Below are 18,216 nucleotides of genomic sequence, written 5' to 3'. Positions count from 1 at the left end.
GAATATCGTGTACTTTTAATAATTTCATCAAGTCGATACTAGTGTTTTGATAGGACTATCAGCTTTATGTTGATAGGATGTTACGGCTGTTGTGTGATTGTTAAAAGATAATGTCCAATGAGAACGATTGAGAAAGAGTGTACACACAATTTTATTGGTTGATAGGTTTTCTCAGTGTTACCAATTTCAAGAATATGTTTGACATTTATTGTGACAGAAATCTTAATCTTTGAAGTATTTATTGTAACTTTGGGAATTACAAAATAAGAAAACAACAAAATTCACTAATCTAGATCAAATTTAAATTAATGAAATGAAAACTTAAGATCCGATATTTTGTGATAACATCCATAACTAAAATCTCTTTAATTCGTGTAAAGACGTCTTTGCAAGGATACTGCGACAATACAAAGAATACTTTGCAACCAAACCTTTCGTGACAATGTCTGCATCTGTTGACTAAAATTTGAAACCTAATAAGCTTTTAACAAGGTCAACAGTTTTCATCAACTCGTAGTCGACAAAAATAATTAGGAATCGGTACATACAATCACATTTGTGCAATCGGTCTGCCTTAAATTAAAGATAAAGTGTTAGTGTCCGCGAAAATGATGTGTACTTTGTTTTTCGCAATCACAACGTTACATGAACATGGATGACCTAAAATGCGAATACGTAAAGAAAAAAAGATGCTTTGGATTGTCTCAGAAAGTGCGAGTTAAAAAACACAATAATGATAGGTACTTCGATTGTAGATAATCAAACGTAATCACAGTATTAACGAGTGATCAGTGAGTGTCTCAGCATCAAAAGTGAAAATGTGATGTGTCAAACTGATTGTTTACTTCACGACGGACAGGTGACGGTGAGCGGTTCGTAGAAGTGGTACGCGAGGGCGGCGGGAGGCGGGCGGTATGTCGGGCCGTTCGAGTCCCGTGAACGGTGGCTACGACGCTGCCGAGCCCGCCATGAGGCTCTCCGTGCGCAAGGACCTGTTCCCTGACGCACGGGCGTCCGAGCCGTCCACCGACTCGGAGTCCGAGGAAGAGCTCGTGTCCTGCGTCAAGCTGGAGACCGACTTCGAGCAGAGCATCGACGCCATCGCGCACCAGAGGATGCAGATGAACGGAGCGCTGCCGTCCCCGACACGTTCTCGCCACCGAAAGCACAAGCAGCGCTCCAGGCGCGACACCAACCACTCCACACTCAATGGGTGTCTTCCCAAAGAGAGGAAGCGGAAAAAACGTTCTCGTGATCCCCACAAAAGGACACATACATCAAAACGTGTAGTGTCACAAGTGAAAGGTGGAAAAAACTTAAATTTAGTTAGTAGTAGTGAGTGCCACGATGAGGAGGAGGTTGAGGAGGCAGAAGAAGATAGTGAAAGTTCAGACGATGAAGTGCTAGGCCATAGTGTAAAGTTACCGTTAATTAATGTGCAGAGAGCTAGTGGCAAACCTTACAGTCATAGACTTAGTCAATTATCATCAAAAAAGAGTAAATCAAAGGAACAAAGGACTCATATAGTGATACCCTGTAGTGGAAAACCTCGATCTATGCTGGATCTCTGTAGTTCTCGTAGCAAAAAGAAGTCCAAGAAATCTGATAGCAGTACACCCACATACCGAAGTCAGATAGTGGATACAAATACTAAAATCAAAATTAAGATTAAACGAACAAGTTTTCAAGAAGTGGTAAGCTTTTTAACATAACAAAATAATTTCTTAACTTTAAATTACTAAGCAAAATAATGGTTAGTGCAATTACACACAACTTTAATATGTTGTTGTTTGTAATTGTGCTAATCTTGTTGTGTATTTATTCCTACTTGTTCACTCATTTCTTACAATTTCACATAAAACTATTGAACAATTCATCATGAATTTCACATACACATAGGTACATCAGAACTATAAGAAGTATTTTATCTTTTCATTGTACAAAAATGTGCTGTTGCTAAGGGTTAGACAAAAATGTCTACATATCAGGTGGCATTGCGAGCGATAGCTAGTTCTAAGTATTTATTATTGACTCAGCAAGTTCTTGTGTTTAGCTGAGAGCTTCAAGTTACTATGATGTGACGGTAATAACAAAATAAATTTTCATCCACTGCTGGACCTCCTGTATGGACTTCCGTACACCACACCCTCAAGCATCCAGTGGCTCCCTGCTAAATAAATATTAAGATAAATCAAAAAAGCTCTGCAGTAATCAAATTCAGTATTTATATGATTTATTAACCACATTATATTCAAGTTTGAGTTCAATGCTATTCATTGGATATTTTTATTAGAATGAATTATAAATTCTTATAAAATACCTAAATAGGAACTGTGTATCTTTCAATCTAATAACTGCATAGTCAATGATAATAAATGTGAAAGTTTGTGACCCAGTGTCGCTACTTCATCTTTAAACTGATTTGACTGAAATTCAGAGTAAAGTCTTATGACCTGGATTAACTGACAAATATAGTAATGGTATTATAGTTAAAGGTTTTAAAAAATTAAATATTACATGTCTCAAAAGGTGAAGGAAATCATTGTGCGAAAGCCTGCATATCTGAGAATTTTCTTAATTCTCTTTGTGTATTAAGTCCTGCCAATCCACATTGGGCCAGCGTGGCAGACTAAGGCCTGATCACTCTCATTCTGAGAGGAGACTCATGCTCAACAGTGAGCTGAATATGGGTTGTTAATGGATGATGATGAATTATGATAGTTAAAGGTTGTGTCGGTTGTGTTGCTAATCAAAAGATTTACTGGTCTACTTAAGTATGACTGAGTTGATTGAATTATGCTGCCAATAATATTTTTGAGGGTTTAGATGAAATTAAAACTTTTACTTTTTTAATGTCATCAACACTCAACATCAGTAGGTCTATGATGCACACTATGGCATACCGAAATGAGAGGAAGACAAATGTTGGCCAATAGCGGCCAACATTGCTCTCTGTCATCCTGTTCCAACATGAAAGATATATATTTTTGATTCTGCCTGATTTGTCTTTTTCTCATCTTGGGAATTTGGGATTTGCCATGTTTACAGTAAATAACAAGACAGGTACATAAAAACATGATGAACCAGAAGCATTCAGCCAAAATAAATGTTTTATTAAACAGCTTAAATAGATGTTAAATATTTTTTAAAAGGTATTTATTGATTGCTTAATAAAACTTTATGATAACTTTATAAAAATTTAATAAACAATGTAATAAGTGTTCTACACACTTATTACTTGTGTGGAAAAGACCTGCTCAATTTTAAAATTACTTAAATTGTTTATTTTAATTATTTTAAACATGAATAAGTTTCAGTACAGTTTCAGTTTCATACTAAAACTATTCACCATTCATCATCAATTAATCTGAAATATTGTATGTGTTATCAGCTAAACACAGTGTAACTTTTATCCAGAAATAAGTACAATAATTTGAATTATTAACTGCTGAATTTTTCTATTTAGAATTCTACTTATTAGATAAAAATAAATTCATAGATTTATTTTAATTTCATAACTCAATAACAAGTCAATTAAATTACACCTCTTGACCTGAGGTGAGAGGTGTATTATTATGATCTTCATCTAGTCTCAAACTCCACTAGTAGATTTTAATTTAAACCAATATGTATCTCGAAAATTACTTTTACAGGATTTTCAAAAATTTCAATGTATATTTATTTCAGTATACAAGCATTTATAAAACATCAAGTTCGACTGTTTGTAGAGACCCTACCACTGGTTTAGAAAGCAGTTTCTGCTAAGCAGAGTTGGCAATAAAATTAACAGTTGCTTGTTTAAAATTATCATTCTCTAAAATATTAATTATCATTACATAAAATTGTTAATTCTGAAGATGAAAGCCAATCTAAATTGTTTATATATAAAAAAAATTGGTTAAAATATAAAAATAAAAAAGTAATTAATTTGTTAGGATATGATATTATTATGTTATACTAGCAGACGCTCGTGACTTCATCCGTGTGGAAATCAATGTAAACTTTCAACCCCAAATTCACATTAAGGGGTCGAATTTTTTAAATATTTGAATCACATTATATTTTGTATTTTTTATGATTTATAAACAAATTTTGGAAACTGTAACTCTAAAAATGGACTTTCCATACAAACTTTCAACCCCTATTTCACCCCTTCTCATTTTATTTCAAGGATAAAAAGTAGCCGAATAATCTGTTCCAAGGTCCCATTTATAATAAAACCAAAATTCATCTTGATTGGTTCAGCCGATTAGTCGTGAAAAGACAGACTTACTTTTGCATTTATAATATTAGTATAGATTATAATATTAACCTGACAATTAATAATGATCAACTTTTGATTGATTCATTCAAAAGACACTTAACATTATGGCTATTATTCAAATTGCATGAAAGAAAAGCAATCAATTTACTTGATAATTAATGAATGGAGTAATTGGTGAAAGTTTCTCATAATCATGTTTTTTACATGAGCAACATAGGAAAAGTACATAATAATAAGATATTAAGCTATACTTTTGTCTTTTTATTCAAGCACAATACTTTTTGTTGAAATTCAAATATAATTTTGTTTTGTTTTAATTAGGTAACCTTTATCATCTGCTTGTTTGTGGTTGACCAAACCATTTAAAATTGTTTATCATTATTAGCTCACATAGATTGCTGTAAAGATAATGTTATATTTAATCAATAATGTCTTATTTCATTTTTAGATTATAATATGTATGTGCAACTATTTATCCCAAAATTTATCTATAGACTAGCAGACCCGATCAGGCTTCGCTTTGACTTATGCGCACTTCTTCCCTATCTTTACTCTACTACACTACTCTATCCTTACCTTACCCCTACCCTACCCTACCCCTACCCCTACTCCTAAATGTTTGTATGGGAAATAGAAAAGGGTTGTTTTAATGGTTTTCCTGGCAATTATTCTAATTTTTCTCACCTTTTCAATCTTTCCTATACTTCCATGAATATTTCAAGACCAAGATAAGATAAATCTGTTCAGCCGTTCTGAGTTTTAGCGAAACTAACAAACAGCAATTCATTTTTCTATGTATAGATTTGTTCCAAATTTTTGAAATATGTTTTTAATTATTTCTAGAATGTATTGAGTATTGTATCAGTGTTGAGGTATGATTTTCCAATTGCAGGTAGCCCCAACACCAACATCAGTAGCTGATATTGGACAGAGAAAGTCGAAAAAGAAGAGAGCAGCATCACCAGTGGCCAGTGCGAGCTCCGGTGAGGAGTATGATCCTTCGAGAGGGGACGCAGTGATGAGTGTTGCTGCACCTAAACCTCGCGCAACCCGTTCTAAACCTAAAAAATCTAATAATAATAACTCCAAAACTAAAGGTAAAACAATTTTAATGACATAAGTTTTGACTATTATTCCTTTACGATTTACCTAATGTTAAGTGACAACGCATGCATGCTTAGATAGAGTATGGTTTATTCACTGAATACCCCTGACTGTTTTCAACACTGTATCAATATTTGGTGCACATATGTAATCGTTTAAGAGTCAATTAATTCCCAGTTTGGGTTATTTTTTTGTATTTGGCTTGGATCTGTTCTGATGTACAGCAATGAATAGCAAAAGGCCTTTCATAAGACAAAAACTCGGATTGATTTACCCAATAAACGTTTTACTAACAAGACTAAGATGCACCAAGAGTGCTCTAAGTACTAAGAGATAACAAGATAATTTTGATTACAATAGCTTTCTCTTTCGTCTTACAGCAACAAAATAGATAACATAAATATTTCTCTCTTTTTTGCTGCAATTGGAGCAAAGAGGGAGAGAGAGAGATAAATAGTAAAATTATCGTGTTATGTCTTTGCGCGCATTTTAGGCCTGCAGGTGAAATTGCAAGCAATATACAGGGTGCTCGGGAGTATTTCCCACAACTTCAAGGTGTTAACACGTCCACTTATTGGAGCCGAACTGCATATCTAATTTTTTTTTACAAAAACAAAATATTTTTTATGTTTTCATACAAAGTAACTTAAATAATTTCGACAATCCATGTAACAGACGCCTTTATCTAACCTTGCATTTTAAAATACGTAATCGAAGTGGTAAGACTGTCGATATCGACGAGATATTGCTACTGGCACTCCCCACTTCACTAGTAAGCTACTTCATGATATTTATTAATGAATAAGTTTGGTTAGGTCATAATATAAGGATGCTATTTAAGGAACACAATTTAAGATCTATTTACAAAAGAAATACTTTTAACTCTGAATCTATTCATTTTAGAACACATGTTCGTTTTTAATTAATTTTCCTTAAAGATTTATGAGAAATAATCCCGAGCACCCTGCGTATAGTACTTAGAATTTGTTACTGAGTTTTGTCTCTAAAATTTACTATTGACAAAATTTATTGGTATTGATCTCAAAGTTACTTAAATATCTAATTACAATTTATCTAAATATTGTTCTTATTTATTTGAAAGTTATTGGAAATTGTGAATGTTGATTGATAACTGGATGATTATCACAAGACCACTGTTTTAGTTGACACTTGACTGATTTAACATAAATTGCAAAGGCCAAAATATTGCACTAACTATCACCGGTTATCAGACTATCTGAGCAAATATACGCTATGGACAATGTTTTTGTCCAAACAAAATGTTATCTTTTATATTAATAATCCTCAATGAAATAAATAAAATATGTAATAAATCTATATGATTGTAACCAATCCTGTCTCATGATTATCAATTTGTTTTAACACATCTACAGTTCATTGCATATTTTTAATGAGAATTTTGATTTGATTAATCTGAGAAAGTGTTGTTGAAATTCAAAAGGTTTTAGGAAGAATAATCAGGGAAAGGTATAGACAATAATTTATATAATACATCTTGCACATAATAACTGTAAAACTACATCTACTGATGATCTCGCTCAAATAAACACATAAAGGTGCTGTCTATACTTATATTATAATTTGTTTACTTTTTACTATTTATCTCTTAAACTCCTCAACTGATTTTAAAAATCCTTTCAATTTAAGAAAGCTACATCTTCACCGAGTAACAGGCTGTATTTTGTAATTTTTTGAACATTGTTAAAAATAGAAAAAAGGACAAATATTAATTAAATGAGAGAAAAAAAATGTAATATAAAACTTGTGTGGAATAATATGACACCTGGCTAGAATGTTTGTACTGTATTTGTGTGTTTGGTAGCAAAGTGTTATGTTAATGTGCATGTGCATACTTAGTTATATAACAATAATAAAATTCATGAGTAGTTCTAATAATAATTTATGTTTCAGATAAAGCTCAAAAGACTGAATGTACTAGAAGTAGTGAAACAGATAGTAAGGGAAGTGGGCCTCAGAGTCCATGGGCGCATTCCATGCCTGAAGAGATTTTAGTTAAAATTTTTGAAAATGTTGTACAACAAGGTACATTGCCAGCTGTAATCAGGTGAGCAGAATTACTGTTAAATTATACTAATATTATAAAGAGGTTAGGTTGTTTGTTGTGTTGTAGGGGTAATATCTGGATCTATGGAACCAATTTTGAAAATTATTTCCCTACTCGAAAGCCACGTTATTTGTGAGTGTCATAGGCTACATTTTATCCCGTATTCCCACAGAAAAGAGAAGTACTACACTAGAGACTAAAGACATTCTACAATTAAGTCACTCTCTTTCTTACAAATTCTACCTAAAGGCCTTTAAATATAGTCCAATATTCAATAAAATCCCAAATTCAGAGCTAATTCAACCTTAAGTATTGAGTTTAAGGTTGAATTTGCAAATGCGACTTCTTGAATTGAGTGCCAAGAAGTTGTGTTGCACACTCATTGAGTGGGGACGTTTTTTGGTCACTGATTGTGCATCCACTTTTTAATAGGAAAACAATGCATTTATAAGATTTTTGACTGTCTGGAAGATTGTTGAAAACAGTTGGATGAATGAATTACAGCATTCGCCGTCCATATCAGTTTTTGAAGTACATAGTGTATTGATTTTTAATCTTTATTTAATTTCAGGTTGGGTAGGGTGTGTAAGTTATGGCACAGTGTCAGTTGTAGGCCCGAGCTGTGGAAAAATGTTGACCTTGCACAGTACACTGTTGAAAAATGCAAAACTGACTACAAACTAGTCTGGCTACTAGAAAATCGTTTATCCCAATGTCAATCTTTAAATATTGGTAAGTGTGTTTTTACTTTATACTCATACACATTAGCTTATTAGATTAGCAGATTAGATAGAAAGATTTTACTGGTATTCCTCTCACCCAGACGTAGGGCATACAAACGAATAAAACTTAACCATTTATTTATTTTTAGTTAGTTAATTCTTTTATTAGGCGCCTGGAGATCGCGACCACGTAAAATTTAGTATGTTACAAATCCCGCGAGAAGCATGTTTTCTTTTGGTATATAAAGTAGTATACAAAGTCCTTCTTCCAGTGAAAGTTCCATTAAAATCAGTCCAGCTGTTCCAAAGGTTAACCTTGTACAAACCGCGTACAAACAGATCAACAAGAATTTCAAAAAGGCTCCATTGTGTAAACAAGCATCCTGTAAACAATTAAAATTGCTTAAGAATACACAGTTATTTTGAAGTCAAAGAGAAATACGTTAATTTTGTTTTAAGTGGTAATACATCACACTTTATTATAAGTGTGATGTATTACCACTTAAAACAAAATTAACGTAAAAGGCCAAAGTTTGTGTGTAAGTGTGTATGTTTGTATGGAATGGAAATTGATTTATTCTGGATTAACACATAAGTTACTTTTGGGAAAAATCCATGGTTCCCGCGGGAATTGTGAAAAACTGAATTTCACGCGGACGAAGTCGCGGGCGTCTGCTAGTCGTTATATTAATATGTTCTAATGGATTGACAATTTCATAAGACAACTAGCGGACACCCGCGACTTCGTCCGCGTGAAACTCGATGTAAACTTTCAACTACCCCTACCCAACTCTACCCCTACCCTACCCCTACCTTTTCCTGATTTTTTTTGCTATAAACCTCACGGAGCCCGAGACCTTTCCAACGAATGCAAAACCGTGGAAATCGGTTCGTGCGTTCTGGAGTTATAGCGTCAGGAAGGAAAACCCGACTTATTTTTATATAGTAGATGACAGTCTTGATGTCCAACATGTCTTTCGGTGTTGCAGCTCAATGGAAGGTGTGCAACGTGTCGTGGGTGCTAGCGTGTGTGGTGGACTACTGCCCCGGGCTGGTGGAGCTGAGCGTGGCGGGCTGGAGCCGCATCACGCCGGAGCAGCTGTTCGACGTGGTGCAGGGGCTACCTAAGCTGCAGCGGCTCGATCTCTCACTGACGGTGAACTTTTGATAGATATATGTCCAAAGTGAACTTAGACCAGAGTTCCCCAAACTTTTTTGTGTCATAGACCCCTTGCCATGTATTTCCATGTTGGGTAGACCCCCTACTTACCTGATATTGATTTCTTGTAAATTTCTAATTTAAAGTACCTAAAAGTTTTAAAGTACGTATCGAAGAGCGCAATATTGGCGACAAATCCCCCGCAGAGTTATTTGTTGTGTATGAAATCGTATTTTAATATATGTGTGTGTGTGAACATAGCATGCATAACATTAAGCAATGTGTTCTTCTCAGCAGGACCAGCCTTCCGACACCGGTGGTAGAATCTTTACAAATAGTCAACTGACGTGTCAAAAGTGCTTGTGAACTGAGCCTACTTGAAATAAATGAATTTTGAATTTTGCCCCCATTTGTACAGGAATGGCTCCCGCTTTGTTCTTTCGGGCCCGCAAGAGCTCGGGGCAAAGCACGTCCAAGGCCTCCTGCGTGCGGTGTCATTCGTGTGCAGCCTCAGACCAATTATTGTATAGGACCTGCCTCGCTAGACGTTAATTTTCTGTCAAAGTATATGATCAACGATCTAATGCGATTATAAAAACTGTCTCTATAGAATCGATGTTAAGTAGTTTCAATCGTGTTCGTCGGTTAAAGAGCTCCGTAAAAATACCTTTTTGTGTAATTGAATTGTGTAAAAAACGGGCAAAAACTTCTAGTTTAGTTTAAGATATATTCCAAATCTAAGCTCGTTTTCCTTAGAAAATGACAGACAATTTTGTTCGTGACTATGTGTGCGATACAGGTCCTTCTATAATTGGTCTGAGTGTGCAGCGTGGGCCTTAGATAGCCTCCTGGTGCGGGCTATATTCACGCAGGTCCTTAGAGACAGTCTGGTTCCTGACGTATCGAAGAGCGCAATATTGGCGACAAATCCCCCGCAGAGTTATTTGTTGTGTATGAAATCGTATTTTAATGTGTGTGCGTGTGTGTACAGTCGGAGACGGGCGGGTCGAGCACGTGTCTGTCGGCGGCGTCCATGGCGCGCGTGGCGAGTCACTGCGGCGCGCGTCTCACGCACCTCACGCTCGCCAACAACAAGTTCTCTGCGCTGCCGCAAATACTCTCCTCAGTCGCCGTAAGTTCTTTTTGTTTTTTGTTTTGAATATCTACTTGCTGCCAAATTAGACCAGCTTTTTGAATTACTTGCTGCCACATTTGACCAGCTTTGTGGGTCTAAGCTTGAACCGCTGCGGCGCGAACAAACCAAGTTCTCCGCGCTGCCGCAAATACTCTCCTCCGTAGCCGTAAGTGTTTGAAGTAAAACTTCTCTAGCCACGCTTGACTTGGGGAGTAAGTAAGCTGGTAAATGCGTTACGAAAAGTGTAATCGAAATGGCATACCGTTAAGTTTTAACAGCGTTATCTGTAGTACCTCTACTGCACTACACAAGTCAGCCCAGCGCCGAATCTTTTTCGTTTTTAACGGTATAATTGAGAACTAACTAGTAGGAGCTTGTGAAGTGAAACACGATAAGAGAGTTGGCGCTACTAAGCGCTACTAATATTTAAGTTTCCCTTTCATTTATTATTTTATTTTTGAATAAAGACAACAATTGAATAATTTTGACTACATATTTCGTCCCATCACAATGAAAGAGTGTGAGATTCAACTACTACTAATATTTAAGTTTCTCTTTCATTTATTATTTTATTTTTGAACGAAGACAACAATTGAATAATTTTGACTACATATTTTGTCCAATCACAACAAAAGAGATAATTATGATCGTGATTTCTTAGGGCGTCTATAACTGTGAGATTCGTTGCGGTCAGGACTAAGTCACTGTGTGTATTAATTGTTTATAAGTTATTATGTGTATTTATCAACAGAGTCACTGTCCGAATCTCGAAGTGCTAGATATATCTGGTGCTCAGGCGACGTCTCATCCGGCCCCTATACCCCTGGAAGCTCTGCAGAAGGGATGCCCTAAGATCAGGGTATTCAGGGCAGCCAATGCTCAGTTAGTTCTAGCTTCGGCCACGAAGACTCAACAGGTATGTCATCGCCATCATAATTTTAATCGCCTTCCAAATTGGGGTTTCAAGTCAACAGGATTTTTTGGGTAAAAATTAACAAGCTTTTAGAATTTTATTACAGAGATAAGCTATACTTTTGGAGCAGACTAGGCTTCTTTTTATTGCAAAAATATCAATAGCAAAGGTTAAAATTTAGCAAACAACATTACATGTTGGGTTAAACATGTATAATAACTAAATAAAGTATTTGTGTGACTGAATAAAGAATTTTCTACTTTGTATCATTATCAGCCTTTTTTATTGGCTCACTTCCTACAGCATAGAGGATTTGGAGCCTGAGCTATTCATCCCGCCACATAACTCCAATGTGGGTTGGAAGTTTGGGTGATAATGTTAGACTATGTAATCAGTTGTTCATAAATAAACAGAACCAACTTCTCAATGTGTTTTCCTGAGGCCACAGAATACAACCAACTTCCCAATGATACCAGACTGCTGCTGAAATTTCTCTAGACTTGACCGAGGATCTGATGATGCTGCATAAGGTAGTCAGTGGATCAGCGAAGTTAGTTTATAAGTGTAAAATCTGCGATCGTCAGATGGAGGCCGGTGGCTGGACCCAGTTGGAGGAGGTATCGATAGCCGGCAGCGTGGCCGAGGAGCGCGCGTGCGTGGGGGAGTACCGGCTGGGGGACGACGCGCTGGCGCGGCTGGTGCGCGGCGCCACGCGGCTCAACCTGCTCGACCTGCGGGGCCTGCAGCGCATCACCGACTCGGGCCTGGTGCGGGTGCCGGCCTGGGACTTGCAGCATCTGTTCCTCGGAGGTGTGTTTGTGTTGTGTGCTGAATACCGGCTGTGCGCGGCGCCACGCGGCTCAACCTGCTCGATCTCTTTGCTTTGGTCCAGGAACGTTTGCCTTGGCCATCCCCTTTCATCATATTAATAAATAAAACTATTATAAAGTATATTTGACATAAATCAAGTGGTGCAGCAGTGCACCCTGCTAAGTCGAATTAGGCACGGCTTTACCCATCTTTTCTCGTACCCATTTAGGTGATTTTCGACCCCCTGCATTCTATGTCATGAATAAACCTGGAAATCTAAATTTTCGGTGATCAAGAGTGCATAACAAAATTAAATATTACGTAATTTCATTTAATCTGAACCTGTAGTTTAAGAATAATATAAAAGTGAAAGTTTATTTTATTTTATTTATTTATTTATTTATTTATTTTATAAATAAATCATAAGTTAATTTTGTCTCTTAAACTAATATGGATGCGATGATTCTGTTCCGTCAGGGTGCAACGTGTTGCGGCAAACGAACGCGTGCCTGGAGCTGATCTGCGAGAAGTGGTCGCACAGCCTCATAGAGCTGGACCTGTCGTGGGCCTCCAACGGCAAGGTGCTGCACGCCGCCGTCTGCGCGCTGGCCGAGTCCCCGAGCAGCAAACTGAGGTGAGTCACGTGCTCAGAGGAGTCAGTACTCGTGTTCATTGAAACAATCGTTAATGTTGTACAACAAAAGGGACTTTAGAAAGGGGCTTTAACAAAGTTACTATACTAATACTCGAGGAGTACTGTTTACTAACAAACAAATTAGAAATGAGGGTAGATAACGCATGTAATTTCATAACTGTTTTTATTTTAAATTATGTATTGTTATTTTGTAAAATATTATTCAAAATATAGTAACTATATCTAATTGTTTTAAGCTTATTAATCATATTTATTTTCATTAACTTAAGAACTAGTTAATTATAATTATCATTAGGTGTGAAATGACTGCTGCTGCTGAAAACTGCTGAAAAGCGCCTTAAAGTCTTGGAATTACAAATATGCTCAGTAGACACGAAATGCCGAAATAAAACTTCAAATGATTACTTTTTAATACTAAGTTTCAATGTGTAGATAGTTAAGGGTTGATTGGGAATTTGATTTTTTACAGAGTTCTCAATTTGTGTGGATCGTCTGTCTCGTATGAAGCTATCAAGAAAGTGCTACTGAGATGTCCTTGCTTAGAATCGCTAAACTTAAGTTCATGTCGTGCTTTGCCGAGAGGCATGAAACGTCTTTACACGGGAAAGGAACTTCAGGACCTCAAAGACAGCTTGGACCCGGAAAAAATTAAAGCCAAAGAGAGCAAAACTGAAGAATCTAAAAGGAAAAAGTCAAAGACGCAGACCTCCAAGACTGAAGAAGAAAAAGATTCCGAAAAGAATGACACGGCTGAAAGTTGTAGTAGTAAAGCAGAAATTAAATCTCCCGACAAGTCTTCCGATACTGTGTTCCAGGAGCCGAAAAGTGTACCCGATTTAAGTACCAGCGTTTCCGAAAAGCGTGCATCTGTCGAAAAACAAATGACATCTTCCCCTAGTAATAAGGTCGTCGAGCAATCGAAAACTGCGTCAGAGAACGCAAGCTCAGGTGCTGTCCGACAAATATCGAGTCCGCTCGCTCAATCCAAACCCGACTCGTCATCCACCCCCAGGTCAGACTCCGTCAAAACTGACGCGGGAAGTCCACACTTTAGTCCCGTCCAAAAGCCAGACAGTCAGGTGCCCAGTAGCCCTGACGTTCCCCCAGAGTTGACAAAGGGCAACCATTCTTGGAATTTAGGTCAGTTTAAAAGTACTCCTTCTCATAAATCTGAGGCGAGTCCACTCAACAGATTAGAAAGTCACACAAAAATACGACAAGGCAAAGGCATCGAGCAATGTAGTCCGACGACTTCTCTCGAGAACAAACCTAGTCCCGAAACTATAGGAATGAAACAAGATATAAAGAATCTCGGTAATTGGAACTACAGCACATCGGGCTACAGCCCGATGCCTAGACAAGAGAGTCAGTTCTCTTCACAGAGAAGTCCATATTCAACTCAGCCCAGCCCCGCTCAGCCGAGTCCCTACTCGACTCAACCCAGTCCCTACTCCACGCAGCCCAGCCCATACTCGTCGCAGCCTAGTCCCTACTCCGCTCAGCCGAGCCCGGACACGAGCCAGATCGTCAAGCCGGATCTGCAGAAGCCAGGAGCGTGGAGTACTGATAACTTCAGTCCCATGCCTAAGCATCACGCTCCGTTTTCACCGCACCCTTCCACTCACGCGAGCCCCGACCCCGGCCTGGGAGTCAAGAGCGACAACATTCGGAACAATCCAAACAGAACGCCCGGTCAGTACAGCCCGATGTCGCGCCAGCAGCACCACAGCCCCTATTCGCCCCGACCGAGCGTAGAGAACAGTTACAGCAACAATAAGAAGAGTCCGGCAGGCGTCGGCAAGTACAGTCACCTGCCGAGCCCCGACGGAAGCCACGCATCACGCCCGCACTTGAGTGCGAGGGCGCAGGACGTGTACGGGCGGTCGGTGCCCAAGGTGCTCGAGATACCTCCGAACGTGCCTCCGCCAGAAATCCCGAACTCTTGGGGCTTCAATCCCATGAACAGTACGACGCCCGGCATCGAATCGTTAGTGTGGGGAGCGTCGTCGTTCGGGACGGAGCCCGCGCTGCAGTCGCCGCTGCACTCACGCGTGGACAACTTGCCTACAATGTTGAACACGCCGCCGCCGCAGCCGTGGGGCAACCTGTCGCCGTTCGACAGCGCAGTGCGGCGCGCGCCTGACGCGAGCGACCCGTGGACGCTGGGCCAGTTTCGCGTGGAGCCGCCCACCCAGGTGCACGACACGTTCGTGGAGCAGAACGTGAGCTTCGAGGGGCTGGGTGCGCACCTGGCGCACGGCGCGCACGCACTGCACGGCTACCTGGACGACAGCTTCTCCGAGTCGACGCGCGCCGACTGACGCGACACGCCGTCCTCGTATCGACGTTCCCTGTCCGTCAGCTTCCTCGGCCCCGGGGTTCCGCTGAGACGTTCCAATACACGCATTGGAGTGATGTAATTAAACATTTGAACAATTATTTGTTAGTGATTGTAAATAAGATTATCTAGATAGTCGTAAGTTTAATGAAGCTAGGAATGCATTCAAATTATTTTGCAGCCGATAGTTTATGAGAGATGATAATTAATTATATTAGGAGTTAGCGGATCGAGATATAGATGATATACGTTGTTTTGTACTCGATTGTTAGAATGTTCTCTTCAATATTCTTCGTTGAATCTGTATGTTTTTGGGAAACGATTGAAATATAAATTATTTCTGATGCAAGTCAGAAGTAGATTTTTCCCGTAGGTAAATCATTATGTTTGTTGTGTAAATCGGTCTTATGAAAAGCAATAACAATAGTAATAATATAAACTGAATAGTGCTACACTGTAGCTTATATTTGATTATAAAAAATACATTATTTAATAGAAAAAAATTGAGGCCATGAATTGTTGTCTCAAATAGCTCAATGAAGTTTATCTCAATTTTAAAATATCGACATTCCTTCTTAATAGTTATTTATACATAGTTTCAGAAAAATGAGATACAATGTTATAAAACTTTGTTTGCATTGCTAAACCGTTATTATTCCGGAAATATTTTTTTTATATTGTTGACATTGAATGGATTTAGAAAGTGATCTGAGCGATAGTTGAGCAGCTATGTTAGTGATTCTATTATATTTTTATTTTAAATAGATCCTTGTAAAGGAGTCAATAGGACACAATATTTACCATCTATATCATATAATAATTTGTCCGCTTATCTTGAAACATCTTTGTAATAAGTATCACAATCAAAAATTATATAATATTTATGAATTTATGAATTACTTGAGCACAAAATCACAATGTGAAATTTGAAAAAAAAAACTGCAAATGAGCTAAATATCGAATAAGGCTAAAATATCAAATCCTTAAAAGTATTTATGTTTACTCAATATTTTTATGTTGCAATGGATATTTCGCTAGCATCGTCCTTTTTGTTACTGCCAGTAATAAAATATTATTAACATTGCTGCATTTGTAATAAAATCGAAAATTAATTAACCTGATGATCTAAAACCTGTGGCCTCAGACCAATTATTGCAATGATAATTTTATACTATAGATCGGTTACGTCCCTACAAAATCACCGCAACAAGTGATCTGAAATAGGCTACAACGCTGAGCGCACACATGCACAATTTTGACTTGAATTCCATTATATTTATGTATATATTGTTTTTACACTTTCTGAACACACAACTCGACATTGTAGACGGACGGACGGACGGACGGTTTAAATAACGTTCGTACACAACCACAACTAACAGTGAGATGTGGAAATTTCCTCTTTTGAGCGCCTCATTTTTCATGTGCTAGTAACACATCTAACAGTATTTAACATCATTGAATTATTGTACCAGACCTGTCTCGCTAGACGTTACATTAAGTAAAAACTATATATGTATACATAAATATATCATTAGTATAATAAACACAAAATTTTGCATGGGTGCGCTTAGGGGGAGTAGAAATTCACTTTTAGTGGTGATTTTGTAGGCACGTAACATATCCAATAGTATAAAATCTTTGAGAAACTCTGGTTATAGAAGGCTTTTGGACAATAGGTGAATAATTAAAGTCTCAATACCCACTCCTAATACAGTCTTTCCCGACTAGTTGGAGGAGAATGGGTATATTGGACATATTGATAATAATTATAGAACTGCGCACAAATGAGAGGAATAGATTTCCTGACTCTGGTAGTGTTTAACTTCAACATTGCTAATACATAAATGTATATTGTATGCTCATGACTCCAATAAGAATCATCAATTTAATTTTTAATAAGTATAATTGACATTTTGTAATATAATTTGACATAATTTTGTACCTTGAAAAAATCAGCCAAATGATCTTGATTTTCTTTTTGAATATTTTTTTAGATGTTAAGTATTTTATGCCCGTTTTTAAGGCTCAGAATTGGAAACAAATGAAATCGATACAAAAAATCTAAACAAACAAAGGCAAGTACAAAGTGCTTTGTATAAATTATTTATCTATTAAGTATTTGTTGTTGTAATTCAAAGAGAACCGTGAAATAACCAAATATTGTTTCATTACCTACATTAGCCTTATTAAATGCCTATACTTTTACGAAGAAGATATTTTATAGTTTTATTAACTTATTACAAATCGGAGAATATTATAATATACATAAATGTATAAAATATAATATTAGGTAAATATTAATGTTAAATAATCGTGTACTATAGAATGTATAAAATAAAGTTGACTAATATCTGTAAGTTTTGTTATGTAGAGATTTTTGTTTGTAATATTGTTACATTACTGCGAGGACACACATGCGGTCCAATTTTTATAATCTAACCAATAAAATATCGATGTGGTTGTATATTTACATTTTGAATAGATTGTAATCTATTTATTAAAATTCTTTCGTTGAAATGAACAATCACCCGTCATTGCCAGCTTACCCCTATTGTTTATAACTATTCAATTTAATTAGTACAATAGTTTCACATATTTGTACTGAATGAGATGTCACATACCTTTATGAAATGCACATGCAATCGTATGTATGTATGTATGTTTGTCTGCTGGAACTTTTGAAGACAATTTTAAATCTTTATTGATAAAGCAAAATGGTGGCCAATAAAAGAATAGAATAACTAGCGGACGCCCGCGACTTCGTCCGCGTGGAAATCAATGTAGACTTTCCACCCCCAGTCACCACTTTAAGGGATGAATTTTAAAAATTCTTGTATTACATTATACCTATTTCATATTTTTTTATGATTTATGACTTTTCATACACACTTTCAACCCCTATTTAATTTTTTATTTAGAGTCAAAAAGTACCCCATGTTTTGCTCCAAGGTCCCATTTACCATTATAACAAAATTCATCTAGATCGGTTTAGCTGAGAAAAGGTAACAGACAGACATACTTTCGCAT

At 37.1% G+C, this 18,216-nt stretch overlaps 1 protein-coding gene across 1 annotated transcript; it reads left to right on the top strand.

Moving 5' to 3' along the window:
- Positions 1-211: 211 nt before the first annotated feature.
- LOC112043346 (uncharacterized) lies at positions 212-17,713 on the top strand. The gene is made up of 10 exons (XM_024078720.2): positions 212-1,694; positions 5,157-5,361; positions 7,301-7,454; positions 8,026-8,186; positions 9,166-9,332; positions 10,327-10,467; positions 11,222-11,386; positions 11,968-12,193; positions 12,671-12,827; positions 13,318-17,713. The coding sequence occupies exons 1-10, from the start codon at positions 915-917 to the stop codon at positions 15,167-15,169; spliced, it is 4,008 nt and encodes a 1,335-aa protein (XP_023934488.2). The 5' UTR covers positions 212-914; the 3' UTR covers positions 15,170-17,713.
- Positions 17,714-18,216: the final 503 nt, after the last annotated feature.

Source organism: Bicyclus anynana, chromosome 4 (genome assembly GCF_947172395.1).
Source record: "Bicyclus anynana chromosome 4, ilBicAnyn1.1, whole genome shotgun sequence".
Classification (NCBI taxonomy): Eukaryota; Metazoa; Arthropoda; class Insecta; order Lepidoptera; family Nymphalidae; genus Bicyclus; species Bicyclus anynana.
Note: the sequence above shows the minus strand (reverse complement) of the source record. Positions and strands in the feature narration are given on the sequence as shown.